Below are 23,896 nucleotides of genomic sequence, written 5' to 3'. Positions count from 1 at the left end.
TTCCAGAATACTTTTGGAAACACTTTTTAACTGCTTTACTTCCATCTTCTTGAGAGCACGACTTCCTTGTTTTGATGAAGTTCTCGTCTAGCTCTTTCATTATTTCTAATTCAATGAGACTACTCTTCAGGTGTCCGATTGCTCTTCCTCATCTAGAATATTCTTAAATGAACTGTGGGTAACCTTTCCCTCTCTTGTCTGGATTTTTTTAGAAAATACTATTTTGAAAGCAGAGGAAAATGCACCATGGAAGACCCAGGCAAGGATTAGCCGCTATAAGAAGTTAATGGTTTAACACCACAGAAGTTTATTTTGTGCTCAGGCCACCATCCTATGTAATTGTTTCTCACTGGGGGACAGCTTTCCTCCACGTGGCGATGCAGAGACCCGCCCTCCTTCAGTCCTGTGGTGGACAGTCCCTAGGTCCCCAGAGGCTTCTGTAACCAGCCAGCAGACAGAAGGACAGCATGGAGAAGTCACACCTGCTTCCTAACACCCTTGACCTAAAAATGACACACATCATTTTCTTTCACATTCCAGCTACGAAAACTAGACACAGGCCCCACCTAGATGCAGGAGAAACTGGCAGATGTTGCCTGGCTAGTAGCTGCTTCTTGGCAACAATTCTCTATTATTTACGGGGAGCTCACCTGCAGGGAACTATTAGGTGCCTGTGTCATATTGTCCTAGGCCTCAGAGAGATTCTAGGCTTCTATTCTGCCCCAGGTCCTAACCCACAATACAAGGTCGGGCTAAAGCAGGATTACAGCTAAACACAGATTTTATTCTTGTATTATTATTTATTAATTACTGTATTATTTTCCATACCAACAAACTGTAAACCTCCTTTTGCCCCACCCTGTATGAAGAGACAAAAACCTTACTTTTGATTCGGGAAGTGACAAAAGAACGAGAGTCACTTTAGGACAGGGCCCATGAGGACGAGTTCTCTCACAGCATTTAGGAGAGTATGAAGTCCAGCCCGGCCGCGTGGCTCAGTGTCGAGCATCGGCCCAGAATCCAGGCGATCGGGGTTCGATTCCCAGTCAGGGCACATGCCCGGGTTGCGGGCTCGGTCCAGTCAGGGGCAGGCAGGAGGCAGCCGATCAATGACTCTCATCATTGATGTTTCTCTCTCTCTCTCTCCCTCTCCGGTCCTCTCTCTGAAATCAATAAAGATGTATTAAAATATATTAAAAAGAAAAGTATGGAGTCCATAAAAGTTCATAGGTGAGAAGGCACAGAAAAAAATGTTTCAGAAGTTAAAATAAAAATAGCATAGTATTTGGGGGGAGTGTTGTGTGTGTTTTTAAGAAAAAGGGGGAGAAGCAATTTCAAAGCATATCATTATTTTGTAAGAACAAGGGCAATATAATGGTGGCTTGTAGGGCAGCCTTAAGGAAGACAAAGACTGAGGCACAAAATATAACCAAGGCATATGAGAGTCATAAAAACTTCTCTTTTAATATAACTTCATTCAATTAGGAGCAATCTAGATATACCAGGTCAAATACACTCAAATGTCTAATATTTGCTGAGCTTTTTATGTATACTTAATTCTGCAGCAATTATCTGCAATTTATTCTTCTTGGGGATTTCATTTTAGAAGCCATGTGGTAAAATAAGCCCCCACCCACAATTTGTAGACTTATTGTAAACTTGAAAATTTTTCATCATTGTGTCAAGTACTTAGGAAATGTAAAACAATTTCCCTCACCTAATTTGTTTAAATCATGCATTTGAGTCTTGAAGAAAAAACTCCAGGGAGAGTAAAGAAAAATACAAAGGGTGTTTTAGGTTTTTTGATTAACATAACTAATTACTATATACAGTATTTAAATCCTATCAATTAGGAACCTGTTTAAACTTTTGCCATGAATCTTGAAAGTTCTCTGTCAAAACAGGCATTTGCTCAGAGAATCTGTGTTTCATATGGCAACTGAAAAGACTCTAAGATAACTTTAAAGAAACAGAAAAAAAGAAAATACCCTTGCAAAGCAGTGATGTTTCTCATTCATGTCAAATTATGGAAAGCTTACAGTCAACAAATAAGAGACCTCACAAGACTTCACACAATATTTATCACAACCTCACTCACCAGACCCAGACCCACTTCAAAACCTTCAAAATAAAAGAAACCCAGCGTGGGAAGTTTGCCAACTCTTTCTGCCAAGTTGGCAGAGCCCTGAAAGTTTGAATGGGCTTCTCGATGTATGAGATAAAAGCAGGCATTTAGAGCCTGTGAGGCCTCCCTGGGCACAATTAGACCTGAGGTGAAATTCCATCAACCACTGCCATTGGCACATTCTGGCAGGTATGCAGGTGGCACAGTTAGGATTATGGCTACATGAATAGTTTTGGCTATGAAATCAAGACAGAAAAACATCTTAGAGTAAACATGAAGTAGGAAGGGCTTTTCCCCTCTCGAAGATGGTGTTTTTCAGCTTTGATGTTTCACCTCTGGCTCCTATATGATGTGAGGCATCGGAGAACAAACTGGGTCTCAGACGCTAGCAACCCCTCTCAGGTCACGCACATGTATGCTCATGACAGAGACAAGCACAGACTCGAGTGACTGGAACTCCTCCCTGCTCACTGCTTTATCCAGCAGGAGACATCAGTTCTGAGCCATCTCCTAGCTTCGGGGGGGAAGGTCTCCGTTCATTTCTAAACGAGTAGGCAATTAGAATTCTTCCTGACAGGCTTCCATGTCCCCCCTGCACTGTTAACTGGCCAGTATTTCACTCATTCAGCCCACCGTGGCCCGAGGCGCCTGTGCTCTCAGAGGCCTCACCCCAGCCTTCCCCCAGTCCCGCTGCTGTGCACACACAGCACCTTATCCCCTGACGGTGGGAGCTGCCCCCTAGGAATTCAGTGGGCTTCTGGCCGGACGACAGATGCAGATGCTTCCTCCAGAACTGGACACAAAGGGCACTCACTTGTTACGTGATTTCTACAAATCACTGAAGGTTTCCCTTGCATTTAACATTTTAAAAATATATCCTCTTTTGGGAAAAACACCAAAAAAACTGTGCCTATTGTTCTAGCTAATATCATAGATAAGGGGCCTTCACAGATACCCTTCCCTCTGCCTGCGTACTTAAATTCACTTTGGCTCTTCAGTCCACCCTGCTCTTGACCTCTAGGACTTCCTGCCAGCCAGAACAGACTTCCTGCATCCCTCTGTCTCATTAACGCGCCATCGCATTGCAAATCCAACTGAAGCCCTATTTTTCCCTCCAGGCTGTATCCCTTAAATAATAAACAGGCTGAGAGAAACGCACTCTTATCGAATTGTGTAGTGCGGTGCCATGGAGCACATCAGGGCAGCGGTGCCGTGGAGAGCTCTGTACAGAATGAAATTTCATTGCACCTCTTAACTGTTGAAGTATTGTGTCCTAGAGGAGGTGACCGGATCTCACATGCAACACGTACACAACTTTTCCCCCAACGTCAGCAGCTGTGTATGATTTATATGGCATACTTAACACATTAAAATCTAAAACATAGTTGGAGAGCTACCAAAGTTGTGCTTTTATATAAACCAAACTCCACAGATAACATGTTTACATATCCCAAATGTGGTTTAAAGTTAATTAATTAAGTTTTATGAGGTAAAATATCTGTCAGAATATTTCACATTATCTCTAACGAAGACATCTAAAGCTATTATCAGGACAAAAATATCCAAAAAGACCATATTAGCTAATATATATTATATACATTTAAATACATATTTTATATAGAATTATATTTATATATATAATTTTAGCAATAAAATTTTCATTTCTCTGACTCAGAAAAGAGCCCTAGTCTTGTGGTTTACTCCCTCCTGTCACATCTAGTCTTCAACACCATTCAGACCGTCTCCCTAACAGCCAAGGGCACTCGCTCTGAGGGAAAGCAGCTGGCTAGCAGTTAGGGCCTGGCATTCTTTCACTCTGTTTTGACAAACATCGCCAAGGACGGTGAGAAATGGCGCAATCATGTAGGTAATCTTCAATTATCTTCTGACTTACCAAAAAAAAAACAAAACTGGTTACCGACCTGCAGCTCTGGAACTGGCCCCACACAGTGCACCACACCACCCGCCCCCCGACCCTCCCTGTCCCAAGCTCACAAGCTTAACCTGTAACATCGGCTTATTCAAAAGCTCAGGTCTTTAGCACCAGCTTCTCTATGAAACTCACAGAAAATAACACAACGAATAAAACAGAATTTTAAAAATAAGTTCCACTCTATGAAAACACTTCTATGTATGGAAGGAAACCAAACAAGCTTTTGTGCCCTGCTGGAAACAAAGTCCCAGGTACAGACTGGAGATGCGATGAAGATAAAGGACTTGCTCTAGCTTCACATCTCCCCCTTCACCTTCCACAAACACAGGCCAATTATGAGTCCTCCCGAGCAGGATAAAACTCGCTCCAAACTCATTCCATCATGCCATCGTTTCCATCGTAATCTTGCATGTAATCCAAATTATCCCCATTTAATGATACTCAAATATTCGGAGAGAGAATTAAAAACTGGCAACCTTTCCACCCCAAATTCCTTATGAAAAGGCGGCAAAGACACAAAACTAAGTGAATAAATGTGCTCTTTGCAGTTTGGTGATTTGGGAGATAAGCATCTAAAGTTTCGTGTGTTTCTTTCCTTATTAACAGCAAAAATATTTATATTTGTACTTATCAAGGAATTACACAATATATTCTGGACCTCCAAAAGACACTTTCCTTTTCAGTACAGTTTTTTCTTGGCCTTTAGCTTAGAGCTAGAGAAACTGCTTTTAATCTGATCACATGACCTGATCAAATGCAATGCTTGAGCAAGTTCAAAGGCCGCCATAAATCTAGAAAACCTGCCCACTGCTAAGATACTAGAAAGCATAAGACTTTCTCAGGGAATCAGTCTGTGCCCCAAAATAATCTGAAATAAGTTTAAAATTAGAAATGGATTTTCCTCACATTTCTAAATAGCTGTTTGCCAATAGAGATTTTCAAAATGAATTTAAATATAGCAGGCTGAAGTAAAATCTACAGTTTTAATGTCTGAACATATAAACATATTTGTTACCTTTATTTTGTTATATTAGAGCATATGAATTAAATATGTATAAATATAGGATTGGTAGAAGTTCTTCTGAATAAGAATCTAACTTATTCCAGAACCTTAAAATCAGCATATTAATATTAAATAGTACAAATGGCCAATAATTGTTTAGTATTTATCACATGCCAGAGACTAATCTAAGTGTTTTACTTGTTAAAAAAAAACCATTTAATCGGCACACAAATCTGAGAGGTAGTAATTATGTTTAACCTCATTAGCAATGAGCAACTGAGGCAAACAGAAGTAAAGTAACTTGCTCAGTATCAAAGAGGTTGTATGACATGACACCTGGAAGCAAACATAGTCTGGCAGTCTAGGCTCAGAGTCCACTCTTTTAACCACCACATAACGTACACAGCAGAATTACTGTTCACCATACAGTTACTCTTTTATGGACGCGCAGTTTCTAGCATACTGTAAACAGCTAACAGGCAGAATCCCTACTTTACTCACTTTCACGTACCCATGCACTAGAAAATGTTCACTACACAATTAACTAACGAAAGATATTACAAGTTGTCCCCTACTCTGCCAAGTAATTTTAGATATACTTTATAGTCAAATAGTGTTAGCGTTAATTTAAATTTTAAATGCATATAATGAATAAACAATGTAATAACTTCAATGACAACTGAAATAAAGGGAGTTATAATACAGTTACAAAAACCCTAATTCCCTAACAAATCAAGTGCCTTTTATTTATCCACAGTCACTTAGGGTCCTTTTGGTTTGTACAATTGGTTTTACTGTATTGAAATCACAATGCACAGTAGTTTCATATTCTGTTATTTTCTTTATCATTAGGTACAGGATGTTCCATAGTCTGAAAATTATATATGTTAGTGTTTGCGTATAATTCCATTGAGTGGAAGCACATCGATTTAGTTAACTAATCCCCTACTACTGGACATTTATGTTGTTTCCATTTTTTAGTCTTATGATGCTATAAGAAAAAAATGGCACTAATGCATGGATAGATGGCTACATGGACAGAGATATGATAGGACAAGTATACTAAAACATCAATGGTATATCTGGGTGGTGGACATATGGGAGTTCACTGTAAAATTCTCTCAACTTTTCTATGTACTTGAAAATTACCATAATAAAACAATGCCTTAGTGGATAAAATATTTTATTTTGTAAAATGTCAGCTTTTGAGAACAGAAATTTTTGTCTAATTTATTCATAGTATACTGTTGGTACCTCTACCTGGAACATAGAGGTGTATGCCTCATAATATTTTGTTGAAAGTAAGCAATTGGAATATTATAATCTGGAAATCAGGATTCTCTCCATCTTTCTGGGTTTGTTGTCAGTTGTGGGTTGTAGTTGCTTGCTTGTTTAGTGACCTTTCAAAACAATTTGTGTATAGACTGCATTCTTTGTCATATATGGCCACTGAGTTCTCTATGCTAACTACCCATTTGATAGAAATTTCCAAATGTTTGAAGCCAAAATAAAAATAATAATAAAGGAAAGAGAGAGAGAAAATGAAAAATAAAAGGAAAATGCTCTCCCATCTTTGAAGATTGGCTCATGTTGGTGTACTTCCTTAATACTTATTCAAGTTATTTACAACTCTGCCTTAGCCTTCACTTCCTTCTTTCACTGACCCTAAAGTTGAGCTGGAGGTGAAAGCCTAGTGTTTTCTTAGGTCATTTCTGAGTATCTATTCAGCCCTGGGCATAAGCATGGCCTTCTAGATTCTCTGATACATGCAAAAGCCTTTCAAGTGTTTGTTCCCCCATGTATCTCCTTTCTCAGCCTCTTTCTTCCCAGGTGTTTTGGTCTGTCTGATGGTCACATGATCTTTCATCCCTTCTCTTAGGTCACTGCAGCTAGTCTATTTGTCTCTAAATATTTTCAACAAATGCAGTCTGGAAGGCTACCCAAGCCATGGGAAAGCTCTGATGTGAGTAAAACAAAGCCAAGGGCTTCAGCTCATCTTTCAGGGAAGTAACAAACAGGTCAATACACACAACCATAATTTTCAGAGAACAAAGTCTATATTGCTCTTTCTGGTACCAGTACACTGAACTAATAACATGGGACATTATCTCTATGTGCTCCAAGAGCACATGCAAAGTCTAGCCTATTCTCAAGTCTTTTCTGGCTGTTCTATTTTGCCGGGCAGTATATGTGTCTTATGCACATAGATGCAGCCTCAGCATTGGCCAGGAGTACACCAAAATCTTGGAGTCTCCTTGGTCTCCACTGCATATGTATTCAGCCTTAGCCAGAAATGTGCTTGCCCCAACCATAAGCACAGCCTTAGACTTTGGTCCTTCAGCAGGTTAAGATCATCACTTCCACTGGGAACTCTGATGGGCATGATCATCACCCATATCCAAGTAAAGTGAGGCTTGACCACAGCAGCATAGCTGGCTTCTTCCTGGCAGAATGTCTACACCAACCAAACTGGTAAGGTGAGCAGGGCAGCAAAAATGCCAAGGTTTCCACTGTTCTTACCTGAGTGATGTTCAACAGTTTTTGAGGCACAAATTCTCAGATTGTTCTATTCCATTGTTCAATTAGCATAGTTTTGAAATGGTTCTGTGTTGTTGTTTTTAAATCCAGCTTTACAGTTGTATTTACTGGTTTGTTTGTTTATTTTGAGAGAGAGGATTTACCAGCCTCCTCACTTTAATACAGCCTCAAGTCTGCTCTTTAATCACTGTCACTCAGAGGACAAATCATCAAAGTGTGATCTTTAGATTAGAATGTCAGCTTCAATAGGGAACTTGTTAGAAATGCAATTCTTGGGCTCCACCCAGACCTACAGAACCAAAAACTATGGGTATAGGGCTTTGTAAGCTGTATTTTTTAATAAGCCCTTCAGCCAATTCTAATGTACATTAAAGTTTAGAATCACTTATCCAGAACATATTTAATGATAATAATTGTTGGAATTTTCTATTGCAAGGGGAAATAGCCAAATATAAGACCATTTTAGGTGTTTTACCAAATAATGTTGTATTATTTGACAAAAGATTAATGAAGCATTGGCATATCCTTTGAATTCTTGGGTCCAATGACTGACTGAATATTTTTCTATTTTCAGGACAAAAATTAGTGTTGCCTGATATGTTCAAAGATAGTCCTAGACAGGGTTTAAGAGCAGCAACCTAAACGTTATCCAGGTGTACTACATTCAAACTTGTGGGAGCTGAGATGAGTACCTTTGCCTTTCCAAAAACTGTATACTTCTCACTATTACCATCTTTCTTCACTAAAAGACTTGGCTCTATGAGGATAATGAAGATGTATTTTTGTACAACTGGTATATATGTTATTAAAAGCTACATTAATTATAGACCTGCATTCCAAAGGCACAGGCCATTCTTCCTTCAATGAAAGTATCCTTATAGAAATCATTTTGTAATTATGATGTCTATATCCACACAAATACATGTTTAAACAAAGCTGAGTAGAAAAAAGCAAACTTTAGAATGCTATAATATATAATGTATTTATGCAAAGTTTTAAAACAATACTATCTATTGTTTATAGATACAAATGCATATAGATCTATGACAAATAAACAGAAAGTTTGTTTGTATGTTAAATGCATGATAATCATTATCTCCGTGGAAAAGCTATGAACCTGAGAAGACAAAGATTTCAACTTTATAATGTTTTGTTTCTTTTATTTAAAAATATGATAAAATCCTCACAAACTTTGAGTATTGAAAATAGTATTTGCTCAAAATGAAGTATAGGGGGAAACCCTTGGGTTAAAGAATTGATACTGTAGCTCCCTGGAACTGAGAGATAAAGCTCAGACAGAAGGACAGACAAGCCTAGAAATTACTGATTCTTCAGTTCCCAGAAATAACTCTGAAGGTTAAAAGCTATTTCCAGAGAATGAGAGTTAGACAGAGGGATGTGACATGGAAATACGAAGGATAAAATCTGTTATCCAGAGAAATCAGAAGAGGGGGTTTGGGGACACATAAATCTATGCCTGCATCCTTACTCCCATAATTAATTCCAGGTCGGTTTAAATTCATGAGCTCACATTGCATGGTTAAAAGATGGGGATGTGGAGTCAGAGAGTCTCAGTTAAAATACTGAATCTGCCAATATTTTGTCATCCTAACCTTTCTGAACTCTCGATCTTTCATCTGTAAAGTCAGAATAATAGCGGCTCCCATCTCCTAGAGGTTTTGAAAAAACTGAAGGGGATGACACGTGCACCATCCTTAGCATAGTGCCTGGAGCAGAGCCAGGGCCCAGAAATGTTCGTTATTATCATCATTCCTTACTCATCTGTCCAGCAGCTGGTTGGGAGGCGCCTACTCTACGTCGGACCCTCTGCGGGGTTCCGAGGATACAGCAAATGAATACGTCGGACATAGTCCATGACACTGCAGAACCTATAAACTAACAGGGAAAAGAGCCAGTTACCTAGAAAGTACTATGAAAAGGGAAACCTTTGATGCAGACGCCGCAGGGAGGGCCGTAGTCCTAATGCTTCTAGCGTTCGCAGGGGGCCCGAGGAGGACTACCCAGTGGAGCTCTAGAGTATGAGCAGGAGTTTATACGATGCACAGAGCAGGGGTTTTGGAGTAACTGAGATGTAGAATCATTCCTAGTTTAAGAAAATCCGACTAGTGAATTGTGCTTTTTCTAGTTACAGTGGAAGTGAAACTTGGAACTTTATAAATGTCTTTGTGGTCTATGTCCTGCAAGCCAACCCTGCAGGCATTGACATCATATATTCCACCGTTGTGAGTCTGAGGACGTGGGTATGTTCCACCTCCGGGAAATTGCAAATATTGAGGGATATTTAGCTTAACAGAGGGCTCTGTGTCCCCTGCAGCTATTTCTGAAAACTAGGTTTTGTTTGTTTGTTTGTTTGTTTGTCAAAAATAACCCTGTAGCAGACGCAGAGCAAGTGTTTTAGCTACAAGCTCTTGACACATCACCTCTGGCTTAATATCTCCTTGTGCATTTCTCAGTCCACCTGGTTCTTCCTCCCAGTTGCTGCTGGTTAAGTCCATTGACAGGCCCCACACATAAGTTCTGTTCGGCCCCGCTGCCAAATCCAGTTTTGGAGACTCAGATACGTAAGCAGCTTTAACCTACCTTCTCTGAGTTGGAGCTTGACTTACATCGCCTTTTCAGATGTGGAGTCTGGATACCAGCATTGATACTGACCCCTGGGCTCCAGATTGGCCAGGGGCTCCAACGCCCCCTTTCATATCTAGGACCAAGGGCTCCAGTAAGAACAGCAGGCCTTTTCCGCCACCCTCTAAGTTACAGCACACTTCACACCCTCCACCCCTGTGTGCCCAATAAGCTTCTGCTGGGTTCCTCTCTATTCCACCTCGAAGCCTGGCTGCCCGCTGGACATATACGTTACATGGGCCATTAACTCTGTTTGGTGGGATCCCTTGCCTCTCCTCAGTGGCAAGTAATTGCCTGAAGAAGGAAACGCTGCTGTTTCTTGTTCCCTTTCCTGTGCCTCAGCTAAAGGATGTGTTTTGCTAACCTTCACCTGGCTGGTAATGTTGCATGAAGCTGGAATACCTCACCCTTTATAATATAATAATTTCTGACTCTGGCATTTAAATGCTTGGGGGGGGAATAGTTCCTTACAACCACCACTAAACAGGATAAAATGAACTTTCAGAATAAACTTCTATCTATATTTATATGTAAAATTCTTGGGCTTATTTGGGGTTAATTGAAGTGCAATTATCTGTATTATCCTCCCACAAAAGAAACTTTCCTGTACCACACACAGACATTTGCATTACTGTTATCCAACAATTCAGGTTATTCCTCTTTATTTGGCTATAACATCACCATATCTTAAAATTACCCAGCACCTTTCATCTTGCAGTTTTAGACTGTAATGATAATACTAATGACAACTACTGCAGTAATAACTATTTATCCAACACTTTGTGTTTGAAAAGCATTTTACAAAGAGCAATTAGTTATTCCACCTCTGTAAAGTAGTTATATGTCATTATAACTATTTTTTTCAGAGGAGGAAACTAGGACACAAAATAATGAATTTGTCCTAATTCATAAAAAAAAAAAAAAAAAAAACAATTAATGACTTTTGGCCAAAAACTGAGCTGCAGCAATAAGTGATCAAGGAAAGCAAAGGGACTTTCTGAGTGGACACAGGGTCAGCAATGTCTGTGATCTCCTCGGGTCTGTTGCCATTCAGAACTGGCAAGGTTCATTTCTCCCTGTGCCCCACTGCATATCTCCAAGTAAATGAAGTCAGCTCCAAAGGACAAAACTTAATAGAAAGATTCTTAACAGTGCCAAAGTTGAAGAGATTGTAAAAGTGGCTTCAAGGAAACTGCCCCACCTTCATTACTATGGAGCCACGACATACACAGTGAAGAAAATCATTCTCCCCCATCAACTGAAGGGTCATAATCCCAGACAACAAGAGGCCTGACCTGCAGTGTTTTGCTTGCATCTTTATTTCCTACTATGCACTTACAGGTCACATTTGGAGTCCCCTTAGGGATAAAGGATAGATATATAAACCAGGAGCTCAATAAATTTTTCTTTGCATATTTTTAGAAAGATTTGAGCTTTAACACAGGAGATGAGCTACACAAGCATTATGCTACAGCTACCATATAATTAGGTAGATATACAGCCTATTCTGACAGCAGTGTAAAGTACTTCCTATCTCCAAATTATTTGTTTTCAGATATGAATCTGTGCTTCTAAGCATTTAGGTCCCATTTAGCTAGCCAAACAAAGTGGGAGCACTTATAAAGTCTAGAATTTTTACCAGGAGTTTCCACCTCTGAAAGAGTGCTCTCGGTCTTTAGTGTTTAAACTATTTTGCAATCATTTATTCCTATGTTGAGCATGATTTACCTATCTAAACATTTCTTGACAGAATGACTTAAATTTACATTTTTTTTTCAAAAAGTTAACTATAAAATAGAAGTATAAAGGTAATGTAAAATAATAATTAACAGTTATAAAACTACATTTGAAAACATAATCCCCCCCCAAATCAAAAAGGAAACAAACTTAAATGACTATCCAGTTAAAAGTATAAACATACAGAAAGACTACCTTTTACAGATACATATTGAGGTCAGATATGAAGGAGGAATCCATACAACAAAAGATTCAATAAAATAAAATGAAATTCAATAAAATAAAAAATTCAAGCAAACATATTGTAAAAAACAAAATTATAAGATGATAGGAATAATATGAACATTGACTGGACATTTGATAATTTTTTTAGGTTTAAAATGATATTTTTATGATGTTAAAAGTAGCGGTGTATATAAAATATTTACTGATAGAATAATACAATTCTTAAATTTGCTTCAAATTAACCTAGGTATTTAAGTAGATAGAGAGGAGTAGATGAAACAAGACTGGCTATGAGTTTAAAATTGTTGAAGCTGCATGATGATAAAACTGAATGCATACTATTCTATCTACATGTGTACAAGTTTAATTTTTTTCTATACTAAAACTCTTTTAAAATAATAATAAAACAGACTTGATATACCAATTTTATATATCTGAAAATGTCTTTACTTTTCCCTCACTACTGAATGATAGTTTTTGTAGGTAAAGGATACCAGTTTGACATTCATCTCCCACAGGTATTACTTAGTTGCCTTTTAACATTTATTGTTCCTGGTAATTTAGCTGTCTACCTGATAGTTCTTTGTCGGAAATACTTTTTTTCTGGTGTCTTTTAAATATTTATCTTTCTATTTTACATCCTTCAGCTTTACTACCTCTCTAGAAATCAGTATGTGCATTCTATAAGATAGTTTCTTTGGCAATTGTGAAAAGTTATCAGCTATTACCTCTTCAAATAATGGCCTTCTTTCTATTCCTTACTCTCTGGAATTCCCACTGTATATATGTTCGATGTTCTCCCTCTATCTGCCTTGTCCATATCCCTCCCTTTTATATATACCATTTATTTATATCTCTGTGATACATTCTGGGTAATTTCCTACAGTGCTGTCTTCCAGGTCATAAATTTTCTCTTCAGTTATGTCTAATATGATGTTATAAAAACTATCATAGAGATTTTAATTTCAAAGTTCACATTTTTTTACTCCTAAGATTTTTATTTGTTTCTTTTTCGCATCTGCATTTTCTTAACATGGTATTTTATCATTTTCATACCTTAATCATGTTAAACATATTTATTGTTATTTTCTATTCTTTTTTTAGATTCTTAGAAGTCTAATCCTGATGGTCTCAGTTACTCTTGCATATTTGGTGTGCATTTTGGTGTCCTCTTTTTTATATATAATAGACAATCTTTTAGAAGAGCTTTAGATTTATGGAGACATTGAGAAGATAGTGCAGAGAGTTCCCACGCACTTCACACCCAATTCCCCCTATTAGTAATATCTTAAATGAATGCATTTGTTTTAATTTATGAACCAATGTTGACATATTATTATTAACTATTATTAAATATCATTACTCATATTTTCTTAGGTAAAGAAAACTGTGGACTGTTTTCTTCTGCTCCAGGATACTATCCAAGATATGGCATTACAATTAATTGACATGTCTCCTTAAACTCCTCTCAGTTGTGAGAGTGGCTCACAACTAGTCCTTGAGGAACCTGATAGTTTTGAGGTATAGTGATCAAGTATTTTGTAGGATGCCCTTCTATTGGAATCTGTCTGATAGTTTACTCATGACTAGGTTGGAATTATAGGTTTTATGAAAAAAATAATAAAAGTAACGTGACATTTTCATTATTATATCAAGGTACATCCTGTCAACATGATTTATCACTATTGGTTGTGATTTTAATTACCTAGCTAAGGTAATGTTTATTAGGCTTCTCCACTATAAAGTTCTGTGTGTGTTTTATAATTTCTGATAATGAGACCATTTTGAAAGGGCTTTTTCTTTTGTGAGAATACCTTGTGACCTGGGTATTGAACACTTACTTCTAGAATAATTTTGAATTTGCCTCTCATAGTAGCCAGTAGGACCATTTTGTATATTTATTTCTGGTGTTTAGGATTCTCAGACACACAGGTAGTATAAATTAAAGTGCCAAACACAAAGAAGTTGTAGGCTTGTGATACTAAAATTTTAGGGAAGGTCTTTCTTGTAGTTTTCTTGAGCCGATGAAGAATTTTTTTCAAGTCCACTATTCCACTGAGAGGGTAACAATTTGAAGATCTTGGTTTAAGTGAGGATCTAAATTTTAACCCCCTTCTTTATGCAGTCCTGTCTCTTACCTCTGTGACAAGTAGCCACATGGACACTAGCATCCAATTCCCCGTCATTATTTGTGCCACCACAAAGGCACATACAGTATATAGTTTATAGTACAGTTTTGGTTCACTTTATTTCTTCAATACTCTCTTATTAATGGCACCCCAAAATTCCCATTTCTTTCTTGCAAGCTGACTGAAATGCTTAAATTAATTTTTATTATATTTTATCCATAATATGTGAATTTGTTGCAGGAAGGTTTTCCAATTTCCTGAATCTACTATATTTTTAGAATCTAGAGACTTTATCCCGTCTTGTTGGGAATTATCCCCTCGGTAATACACATGTGAAAAGTCCTTCCCATGTTATCTGCTCTGCAATGATATCACTGTGTTGTTCACAATCTTCTAAGGCACAGTGTTCTATATTGTTAATAGGTAAAACAGTTATCACAATGAGCATAGACTATTTCTTCACACAGCTCAATAAAAGATTTAACAAAGATGAAACGCATCATTTTAACTTAAGTGCAATTAAGATTTGAAAATAAAGTGAACTTCAGCCATGAAGACTCAAGAGTAAATGCTTTTACTTTATTTTTCTTCTGAAGGTTGAGCACAATGATCACACAAAGGTTTTACGGAAGACCCACAAGCTAATGAAATGAAGCATATGTCAGAGAAAAGAACCAGTTATCTTTAATAGAGCACAAAATTATGAACCTAAATGTGATTATTTATTTTAATGAAACATAAAATAGAGGTGATAGTGGCAATGCCCACACTTCTATTTCTAAATAACATACCATTTTTATGTCTTAATATTTTAAATTAGAAGTATATTACAAAATCAATTCATTGTTTTTAATAAAAAATCTAAATCAAGTAAAGTATTAACAGTACAGCCCATAATTCTCATTGTTCATTGCTTTTTAAGCAGGAGGGAGAAGAGTTTGATAGCTTAGCCAACCTGCTGAAAAACTTCCCTAAGCATGTCCTTGCTCCTACTCTTAATGAATGGCAAATCTCATTAACTAGTACATTAGCACTTTAAAATCTGCCAATAGGTTTAAACAAGAAAATCAGTAATGAGAATATTTCCAACTGAAAGATATAACTGGTTGAATATCTGCAAAATGACAAAACATAAATGAGACAATAGCCTTTCCCTCTTTCCACGTAATCCATGAAATGCAAATTTTCTGCATTTCATTTCCCCATTATACAAGTAAATATTATTCTCTTTTTCTCCCAGGAATAAAAACATATAATCATTATTTCAAAGAAAACTATGAGATCCTGGCTATATAAACATTTTAGAAATAAAAAGTAATACAATGCTTAAAATAATTACTGCATAAATATGTATAAGACCCTCAGATTGACTGGTATATGCATTTTTGAAAGTTCTCTTTTTTCATTTAGAGATCATCTAAAGAAAAAAAATATTTCCAGAGCAAACTGGTCAAAACTGAAATATCTAAACATGTTAAAAATTCAGGATGAGAGATAGTGATAAGTCAAGATTAAAATTAAATAGCTACTATATGTGGTAGGAGCTGCCAAGGCACTATGGATGAGTAATAAAGTCTTCGTTTTCAAGAAGTTTATGCCTTAACTGAGAATTGCATCCTTTCAGTTCAATCAGCTATGGCCAGAATGAGGAGGGCATTTAATCTGCACAGCGTGGCCCTTTGACAGGGTTTTCAGATGGGGTAGTTTCACTTAGAAGCGGGAACAGGTATACAGTCAATACGGTAACTTTAAAATACAGCTTTAGAACAGAGGTATTATGGTGACTGTAATTTCAGGTTAAATAAACAAGGTATGTCCTTGGAATGGCCATTACAATAGGAAAGTTGAAGCCCAGACATGGCCTCGATTTCACACCACTCTCCTTCCTCCACCAGAAACCATCTGGAAGGCTTAATGACAAATGGCAGACAAGATTAGGGCAACCAGGGCTGGGGCACACTTCTTAGAACAGAACTAGACAAGCTCATGTGGAATGAGGAAAACATACTAGAAAGCCAACTGGGCAGCTGTAGAGTTGGTACCTCAAGTGAGACGCAGATGAGGTAACCAGGGGAGAAAGCAAGGCAGGGAGGAGCTTGTGTTGGCGATGGCCACCCTTCGCCAGGTTATTCTGATGGAATTTTGCTGCCAACACCACCAGCACCAGAGTTCCTCTCCTCTCTTCTAGCCTGTTCTCTCCATTCTAAGTGGATGCCGGATGGTCAGAGGACACTGCCTAACCAAGGCCTGGGTAATATGACTGCAGAAAAGTGAGGAAGATGATGAAATAGAGCCAGATATCTATAAAATATCTGCATCAAACAGCAGGAAATACAACTCAAAGGGCCACTTCCTCCCGCTCCTGGAAAATGCTATGCATCCTCCAATATTGCTCTAGTATCACCTCTCCTGGGAAGCCTTCCCTGACCACTCCAAGAAGTTTACTTAATCTCTGCTTCATTTTTCCTGAATTAAGAACCTTTCTTTAAAAAATAAAAATAAAATAAACACACCTTTCTAGTTCTTAAGTAACATTTAAATAAATAGTTACAGCTGTAACCGCACTTAGTGATAAGAATCTTTGCTACTTCAGTGTCAAGACTAGTACACAAGAGGCGATCAATACACAGTGTTTACTGAGAAAGAGAACAAAGAAAACGGTTTAGAAGAAAGAAGGAAAAGGGAAAGGGGGGCAGGGGGAGAAAGAATAAAGGCTGGCTGGTTCAGTATGAATGTTGTCAGGCCTGGCCTGGCTCCTGCTCCCTGCATCCCTGGGCCCCTCCCTTCCTCACCCCTGGGCCTCCTGGTCTTCTTCAGGAAGCCAGGCCGGCTGCAGCACCCAGGATCACCCCCACCTGAAGCAGTCAAGATTAAACTCATTACCTATGGGTTAGCCTCACATCCCTTCCTGCAGCTCTGTTCCTAAGACTGGGTCCCTGCCTGCCAACCGGGCAGAGCGCCTAAGTTTTTCTTGCCATGCTTCTCTCTCTCAGGGTTGAGAGGCCATTGCTACTCCCCAGCTTAGGGGGGGACCCCTCCACCTGCTGAGGGTAGACCAGTCAGACATGTTTGACTGACTCTCCCTCGGGGCAACCCCAACACACTACCTGCTTCACCTGGCCTTGGTCCCTCACTGCTGACCACTATTCCAGCTTCCTCCTAGCATGTCAAGGCCTGGGGAATCACTGTGGGGATTCTGAGCAATCGAGTGACTGATACAGGGCAGGAGAAAACCACTGTGTGTGTTGTGGAGGGGAGGGCGAGAGTGCACTCCACACTGCTTGCGAGTGCTTGAGAATTATTTACAAAAGCATCGCCCTTTAAACGTGTTGTTTTTCATGATTTCTTGGTAGCAACTCTGTTTTTGTGTGAAAAGAGTACTTTGTAGGATATCTGTTCTGCTTTTTAAAGAAGGAATCTGAGCTTGATGCCCATTTTACTGATGTTAAAGTATTGTCTAAATTCGAAAGACCCACGCAAAACACAAAAAACAAAAAAACCTTGGAACATGGGGAATTATAACTACTCAGATAGTTCAGCCAAACAGAGATCAGGACTGGTCACAGGGAAAGGGCTGTGCGTTGTGCCAAATAAACAGGTACACAATAGAGACTGAATTGGTATCTGTTTAATCAGTGAACGGAGAGACACTGATGGTATCTCCTGCGTAACACCAGACAGTTTTACGATTTCGCTGCTTTTGAAGCAAGCGTTTTGGCACTCATACGAACTGCCTGGACATCTACACTGACAACAACAAGACAGCATTGGGAATTCTCTCTGCAAGTAGAACAGTCCGCACAAGAAAGGAGAGAGCTCAGAGGAGCGGTAACTAACCCCAGGCCACTGAACCTTGTCAATTTGGGGGCCACATTAAGGGACTCAAAGATAGCAAGAAGCCTGCAGAGATGGGGCAATGAGTGTTTATTTAGTGGTAGCTGCTTATACTTGAATCTTTAAAGTTAACCTGCCACAGAATCACCTCAAGAGTAAGGAACAAAATTACAGTATTGATTCAAATATATGTCACGTGTACATGTATATATGTGTGTACATGTGTATGTGCATGGTTAACAGCTTCCTGTATGGCTGTGTAAAGAAAAGCCAGCCTTCAGTTGCCACTCTGTCACTTTAAGTGTCTAACATTCTGCCTCAGGAGCCGGACAGACTGTAAGAGGAAGGGAATCTCATAAACACTGGCCTCTATTATCAGATTCTGATCTTATGTTAATCACTGTGGCATTGAAAGGGAAAAGCCATTAGCCAAAGTAGGAGATCGTAAATTTTATTCTGTTCTATGATGCAATGATCTAAAAGGAATTGAGGAATTATCTCCTTAATTATTATTTTCTCTTTTTAATTCTGCTGCTTGACAATTTAAGGCTGACTGCGAAGATTTGTTTTTATTATATATTCTAAAAGTACAACATTGCAGAACTTCATTCATGTAAAACATTCTCATACAGATGAGTGGCCATGTATTTAAAATGTAATGAGTTCTACGATGGAACCTCAAATACACACCAAAGGTATATGAATCCAGGCGGCAAATCCAAAGGTAGCATAAAACGGAGCCATTGTATGTACTTTCAAATGACCAACTGGGCTTGAGATTTGTGAAAACAAGTCAAGGAAAGCATCATCTATACCTCAGCTGCATGTTTTCCTGTCCCCTCATTCATTTTTCCTGGTGTAAACCAAGTTACCTATGTGTGCACAGAGAAAGCAAATCTGAAGAGCAAAGCAAAGAAATCACAAAGCAAAGGCAAAGAACCCCAGCATGGAAGTCAACAAACCTGCCTTTTCATTCAACCATTGGCCTTTACAATAAAAATTAAAACAATAGTAACAATAACAATAAATAAATAAAACGGATCTCACTTCAGCACGGTGGCCGAGACAGTGTCATGTATCTACCATACCATTTTCTCTTCCTGGGAACTCTGGGAGATTCCATTCCCAGCCTCCCTTATAGTTAACTTGGGGGTCACCTGCCTGAATTCTCACCCATAAAACATGAACATAAGTGATGTAAGCCATTTCCAAACTGGTCTTTAAATATATCCCACAAGATCTTCCAGCTCTCCCTTCCTGTGGCATCTTTAGTAGCCACATATCACATAGTATATTGTAGATCGAGATAGGGAAGCAGCCTGCGTCTGTGTGTCACCACCCGTGTGAGAACCTGAGTAGGAGCCACCAATCCCACTAAGACTATGGTGTGACCAAGAAATAAACCTCATTTTATTAAGCCACTAAGAGCTTTAGGTTTGTTTGTTACTGTAGCACAATATACGAGTAATAAAAAGACTAAGTGAGAAAATAAAGTTGACTTGTTTTATAAATCAGTACACTGTACAGCTATTATACAGGGTACTACTGGTAGTGGTGATGGAAAGTTTATTAAAAAATAATAGAAATTTTAAGGTTTCTGACATTCTACCATTACAAAGATAGTATAAAGTTTTCCTGAAGGGCAGAATCCAGTTGCATAGACCAGTCACATATTTAAAAAATTAGCATATACGTCTGCTTTTAACAAATCTGGAAAATATATAAACAGAGATGATCCACTTCACCAAGCATTTCATCTGAAATGACTAGGTAGTCGTGACCCCGTCACCTGTGTTCATCACAATGAACTACAGAGACACTAAGTTCCTAGAAAGAGTGGCCTCTGGCCCAAACATGGAAACTCACACCACTGAAGTGATGATCTCACTTTAAAATCAGGGCTAAGAGGATTAACTGTGACCGCTTTTAAAAATCCTTTCAGGAGACCTCTCTTCTTGGTTACAGAAACTCAGAAAAGAACAACAAAATGCTAAGATTTTATGGATAATGCACTTTTGTATGCACTGATTTTGTCTAAGTTTCAAGCACTACTTATTCAGATTTTAGAGAAAGCTCTCCTGAAAACTAAGAAAACAGTATTTAAGGTACCATTATTATTGTGGTATCAAATATTCTTGATCAAATTGTTTAGTCAATCAAAGAATTAGTCCCTTCAGAGGCTTTTGAAGGGATATGAATTCAAGTCAATAAAAAGAATCTTTGATTAAATCCAACAGTACTACATCAATTTAATTGCTCCTTATTGGATGATTATTAGGTTTTACTTTACAAATATCATTGACAGGATTAAAAAATATCTGTCATATGATTAGAAGGCCAAAAATCAGCATAAGAAGGCTAAAAATATTCCTAAAATTTAATTTTTAAATACAGTCTTCCAAAATCAGACGTGTATTTCAGAGCAATCTTGATGTCTCTAGAGGTGCATAAATGAATTTAAATCTGCCAATGACCTACTTTAATGGAAGAAATTACAGCCACCTTAAATACTTGTAATTTAGCTTAATAATCATGTTAACTCATTAACTTTAAAATTCAGAAATTAGAAATTATGGCAATAACTACATTTAGCAAAATCACCCATACATATATGTCCCCGAGGATAGTAAACAGAAAACTGAACTTGCCTATTCCTGAATGTCTTACCATTGCTAAAAATTCATAATATATTTTTTCACACAGGTTAGAGGAACTCTAAGGAAATTCAGGCCAAGTCACTAGAGTTAATTCTATATAAATACCAATTAGGTACACATATACTGAAACAAATCACCTTGACAAGTCTTCCTAAACAGCCTGCCATCCACTCTGCCAGAGACTGCTAGTCCCACCCAAACTTCCACTCTGCCCTACCTCCTTAGAAAACAGGACACCACTTTTGTTTTTAATAAACACATTGCTTTCTGGAATAAAACTACATGTATCCATGAATGAGCATTTGATCAAGTTCACAGATAATGTGAGACTTCATGGAAATCTGCTTTAAAAAACTGACTCATCTTTTGGGGGCCACCATTTTTCACTTTTGGCCTCTTGCTCCTTCTGACCCCCAAATGCATGTTGGCTAGAGCCCCACTGGCCGTCACGGACCCTGGCTTCCATGCACTGGGAAGGAAGAGCAGGAAAGTAATAGCCTGAGTGCTCGATGACGCCATGGGACCATACCCAGCCACTCCAGTCTACATCTATACTACTTTTACATGAGATGGAAATATATTGCTATCTCCTATATGCCACTATTATTTTGGATTTTTCTACTATGTGCAACTAAAGTGATTTTAACTAATATAATCAAACAGTCAAGCCAGTTTATAAAAATAGCCAAGACAATAAATTGTCTAGCTGATGTGTCTGTTTTTTAACTTGATGAATTTGTTTACAGAGACTCAATTTTAACTTTCCTTTATCCTATTTAGTCAAATTTGTTAAAATACTAATGTGTCTAGCAAGAAAATCAGCACTATGTAAATTTATTTTAATAATATTTACTTAACATATTATAAGAGGCCAAGAGATAAAAATTTACTGGGAATCCAACTAATAAGAAAAAGTTACCTATAATTCCCAAATATACAAAAAAATTACAATTAGAAATCCTGTAGATTTATATTTTCTAAAATAATTTGTGAAAGAAAAGAAAAACTGCCATAGAACATTCACTGACATGTGAAAATATGAAAAACATCATATAGTTTAAACTGTTTTCTATTGTTCCTCTTTCCAAGATTCTGTTTTTGAAAATCTATTAATTCTTATATGGAAATGATGCTTCAAAATTTAATTGCTAAATAAAATTACACTGATATCTCCTGATAAAAGCCAGGCAATTTTTTTAAAGCCTAAATCTCTGTACAATCACATTCACTTCCATCATGTACATGAAAAGAGAGAGTGAGGTGGGGAGGGAGAGAGCAAGAGTGAAAACAAACCCATTTATGGCCATCTGGGTCTTAAATAGAAAGGCCCCTGTTCTAATGCGTACCTTTCCCTCTCTTACTATCTTATATAGACTGGGGCTAGGAGAGCTTTCATCCCTCAATCCAGAAATAAAAATAATGAATAGGTATAAGAACATAGGATCAGAACTAAATTCTCAGTACAGAAACCTCTCTCTTCCCCATCTCACCCTCATCTCTACTCTTTCTGCTTTAAATGGCCTAAAAGCAAAAGCAAAGCGCCAATACTAACTTTTTTATTAGTCACTGGCTGATATGTTAAGCTCTCAGGCTACAGAGTTAAAATTTTTTATAGTCATTATGATGAAAAAAAGACCACCCAAAACCACAAGTCTCCAAATATTAAAAGTGACTGTCATCTGCTATCTGTATGTTCATCCCAATAGCTTACAGCTGTTACACTTATGCCAAAGGTAGAAATACAAAGTTTGACAAGAAGAAAAACACTACTCCACACATTTTGAAGTCAGTTAAAATATTTCCATTAGAAATTATTTTCTAGAATGTTATCATTTTTGATTGATGATTATAGCTAAATTAATTTTGTTTAAAGTGTCACAGGACTGAACATCTGTGGTTGATATAGAAATAAAAATATATTTTAAGTGATTTTCAGGACTTACCACCTCCTCCTCCAAGGAGACTGGCATTTGCTGTTTAAAAGAAAACAAAACAAAAGACATTAAATAATATATTAAAATATAATATGCCAGATAGTTTAATAAAAAGCTAATAATGATCATATCTCTTATAAATACACATACTTTTGTATAAAGACAGCCTTTATAACGGCTTGATAATGATATGAAAATTAAAATACTTTGCTATTTTTATCTTTTCTTTCTTCAAGTGATTATTTTTATAATGTACTTCCTTCTAATAAAATGAGGTACATATTGTGACCCTTTTACTTTCCATTCTTTATCTAAATTAATCTTCTGGGCTCTCCATTTTATCAAGTAGAGAAAGAACATGTTACTTAGGCAATTTCAATGATTTCAAAGAACAATGTAAAAAGAAAGTATAATAAAAGTATAATAATTTTAATTAAATTAAACACCATCAAATAAAACTATCTCAAGACACTCTGCAGTAAGAACTCTTAAATAATAACAGATTTGTTACTTTTAGTGTTAACTTTTTACTTGAAGGAAAGAAATAAATATTAAGCATTTTTGTAAAGCAATGCTGTGACATTTCTTACCCAGTTACCCATTATTCTAGCACACATATTTACAGAAGCAAAATAACAAGAAAAAACATAAGATAATTCCATTTGCCTAGCCAGTGTTGCTCAACGGTTGAGTGTCAATCCATGAACCAAGAGGTCACCAGTGAGATTCCTGATCAGGGCACATGCCCAAACTGCAGGCTCGATCCCCAGGAGGGGGCCTGCAGGAGGCAGCCCATGGATGATGTTTCTCTCTCATTGGTGTTTCTATTTCTCTATCCCTCTCCCTTCTTCTCTCTCTAAAAACTAATAAAAACATTTATTTGGTCTTGGTTTTTTTAAAATATATCTTTATTGATTTGAGAGAGAGGAAGGGAGAGGGAGAGAGAGAGAGAAACATCAGTGATGAGAGAGTCATTGATTAGCTGCGTCCTGCATGCTCCCCACTGGGGATCGAGCCCACAGGCCAGGCATGTGCCCTGACTGGGAATCAATCACAATCTCCTGGATCCTAGGTCGATGCTCAAGTGCTGAGCCACGCCGGCTGGAATTAAAAAATTTTTAAAAAAGAAAAGATAATT

General features: G+C 37.7%; 1 protein-coding gene across 1 annotated transcript in view; it reads right to left on the bottom strand.

The window, feature by feature from the left end:
- The window catches only part of MACROD2 (mono-ADP ribosylhydrolase 2), a 1,375,516-nt gene that overhangs the window by 1,067,137 nt on the left and 284,483 nt on the right, over window positions 1-23,896 (bottom strand). Inside the window, exon 4 of the mRNA XM_081149406.1 lies at window positions 22,768-22,797. Within this exon, the coding sequence (XP_081005532.1) occupies window positions 22,768-22,797 (30 nt within the window). The remainder of the gene's footprint in view (window positions 1-22,767; window positions 22,798-23,896) is intronic.

This window comes from Miniopterus schreibersii (assembly GCF_964146895.1).
Source record: "Miniopterus schreibersii genome assembly, chromosome: 10".
Lineage (NCBI taxonomy): Eukaryota > Metazoa > Chordata > Mammalia > Chiroptera > Miniopteridae > Miniopterus > Miniopterus schreibersii.
Note: the sequence above shows the minus strand (reverse complement) of the source record. Positions and strands in the feature narration are given on the sequence as shown.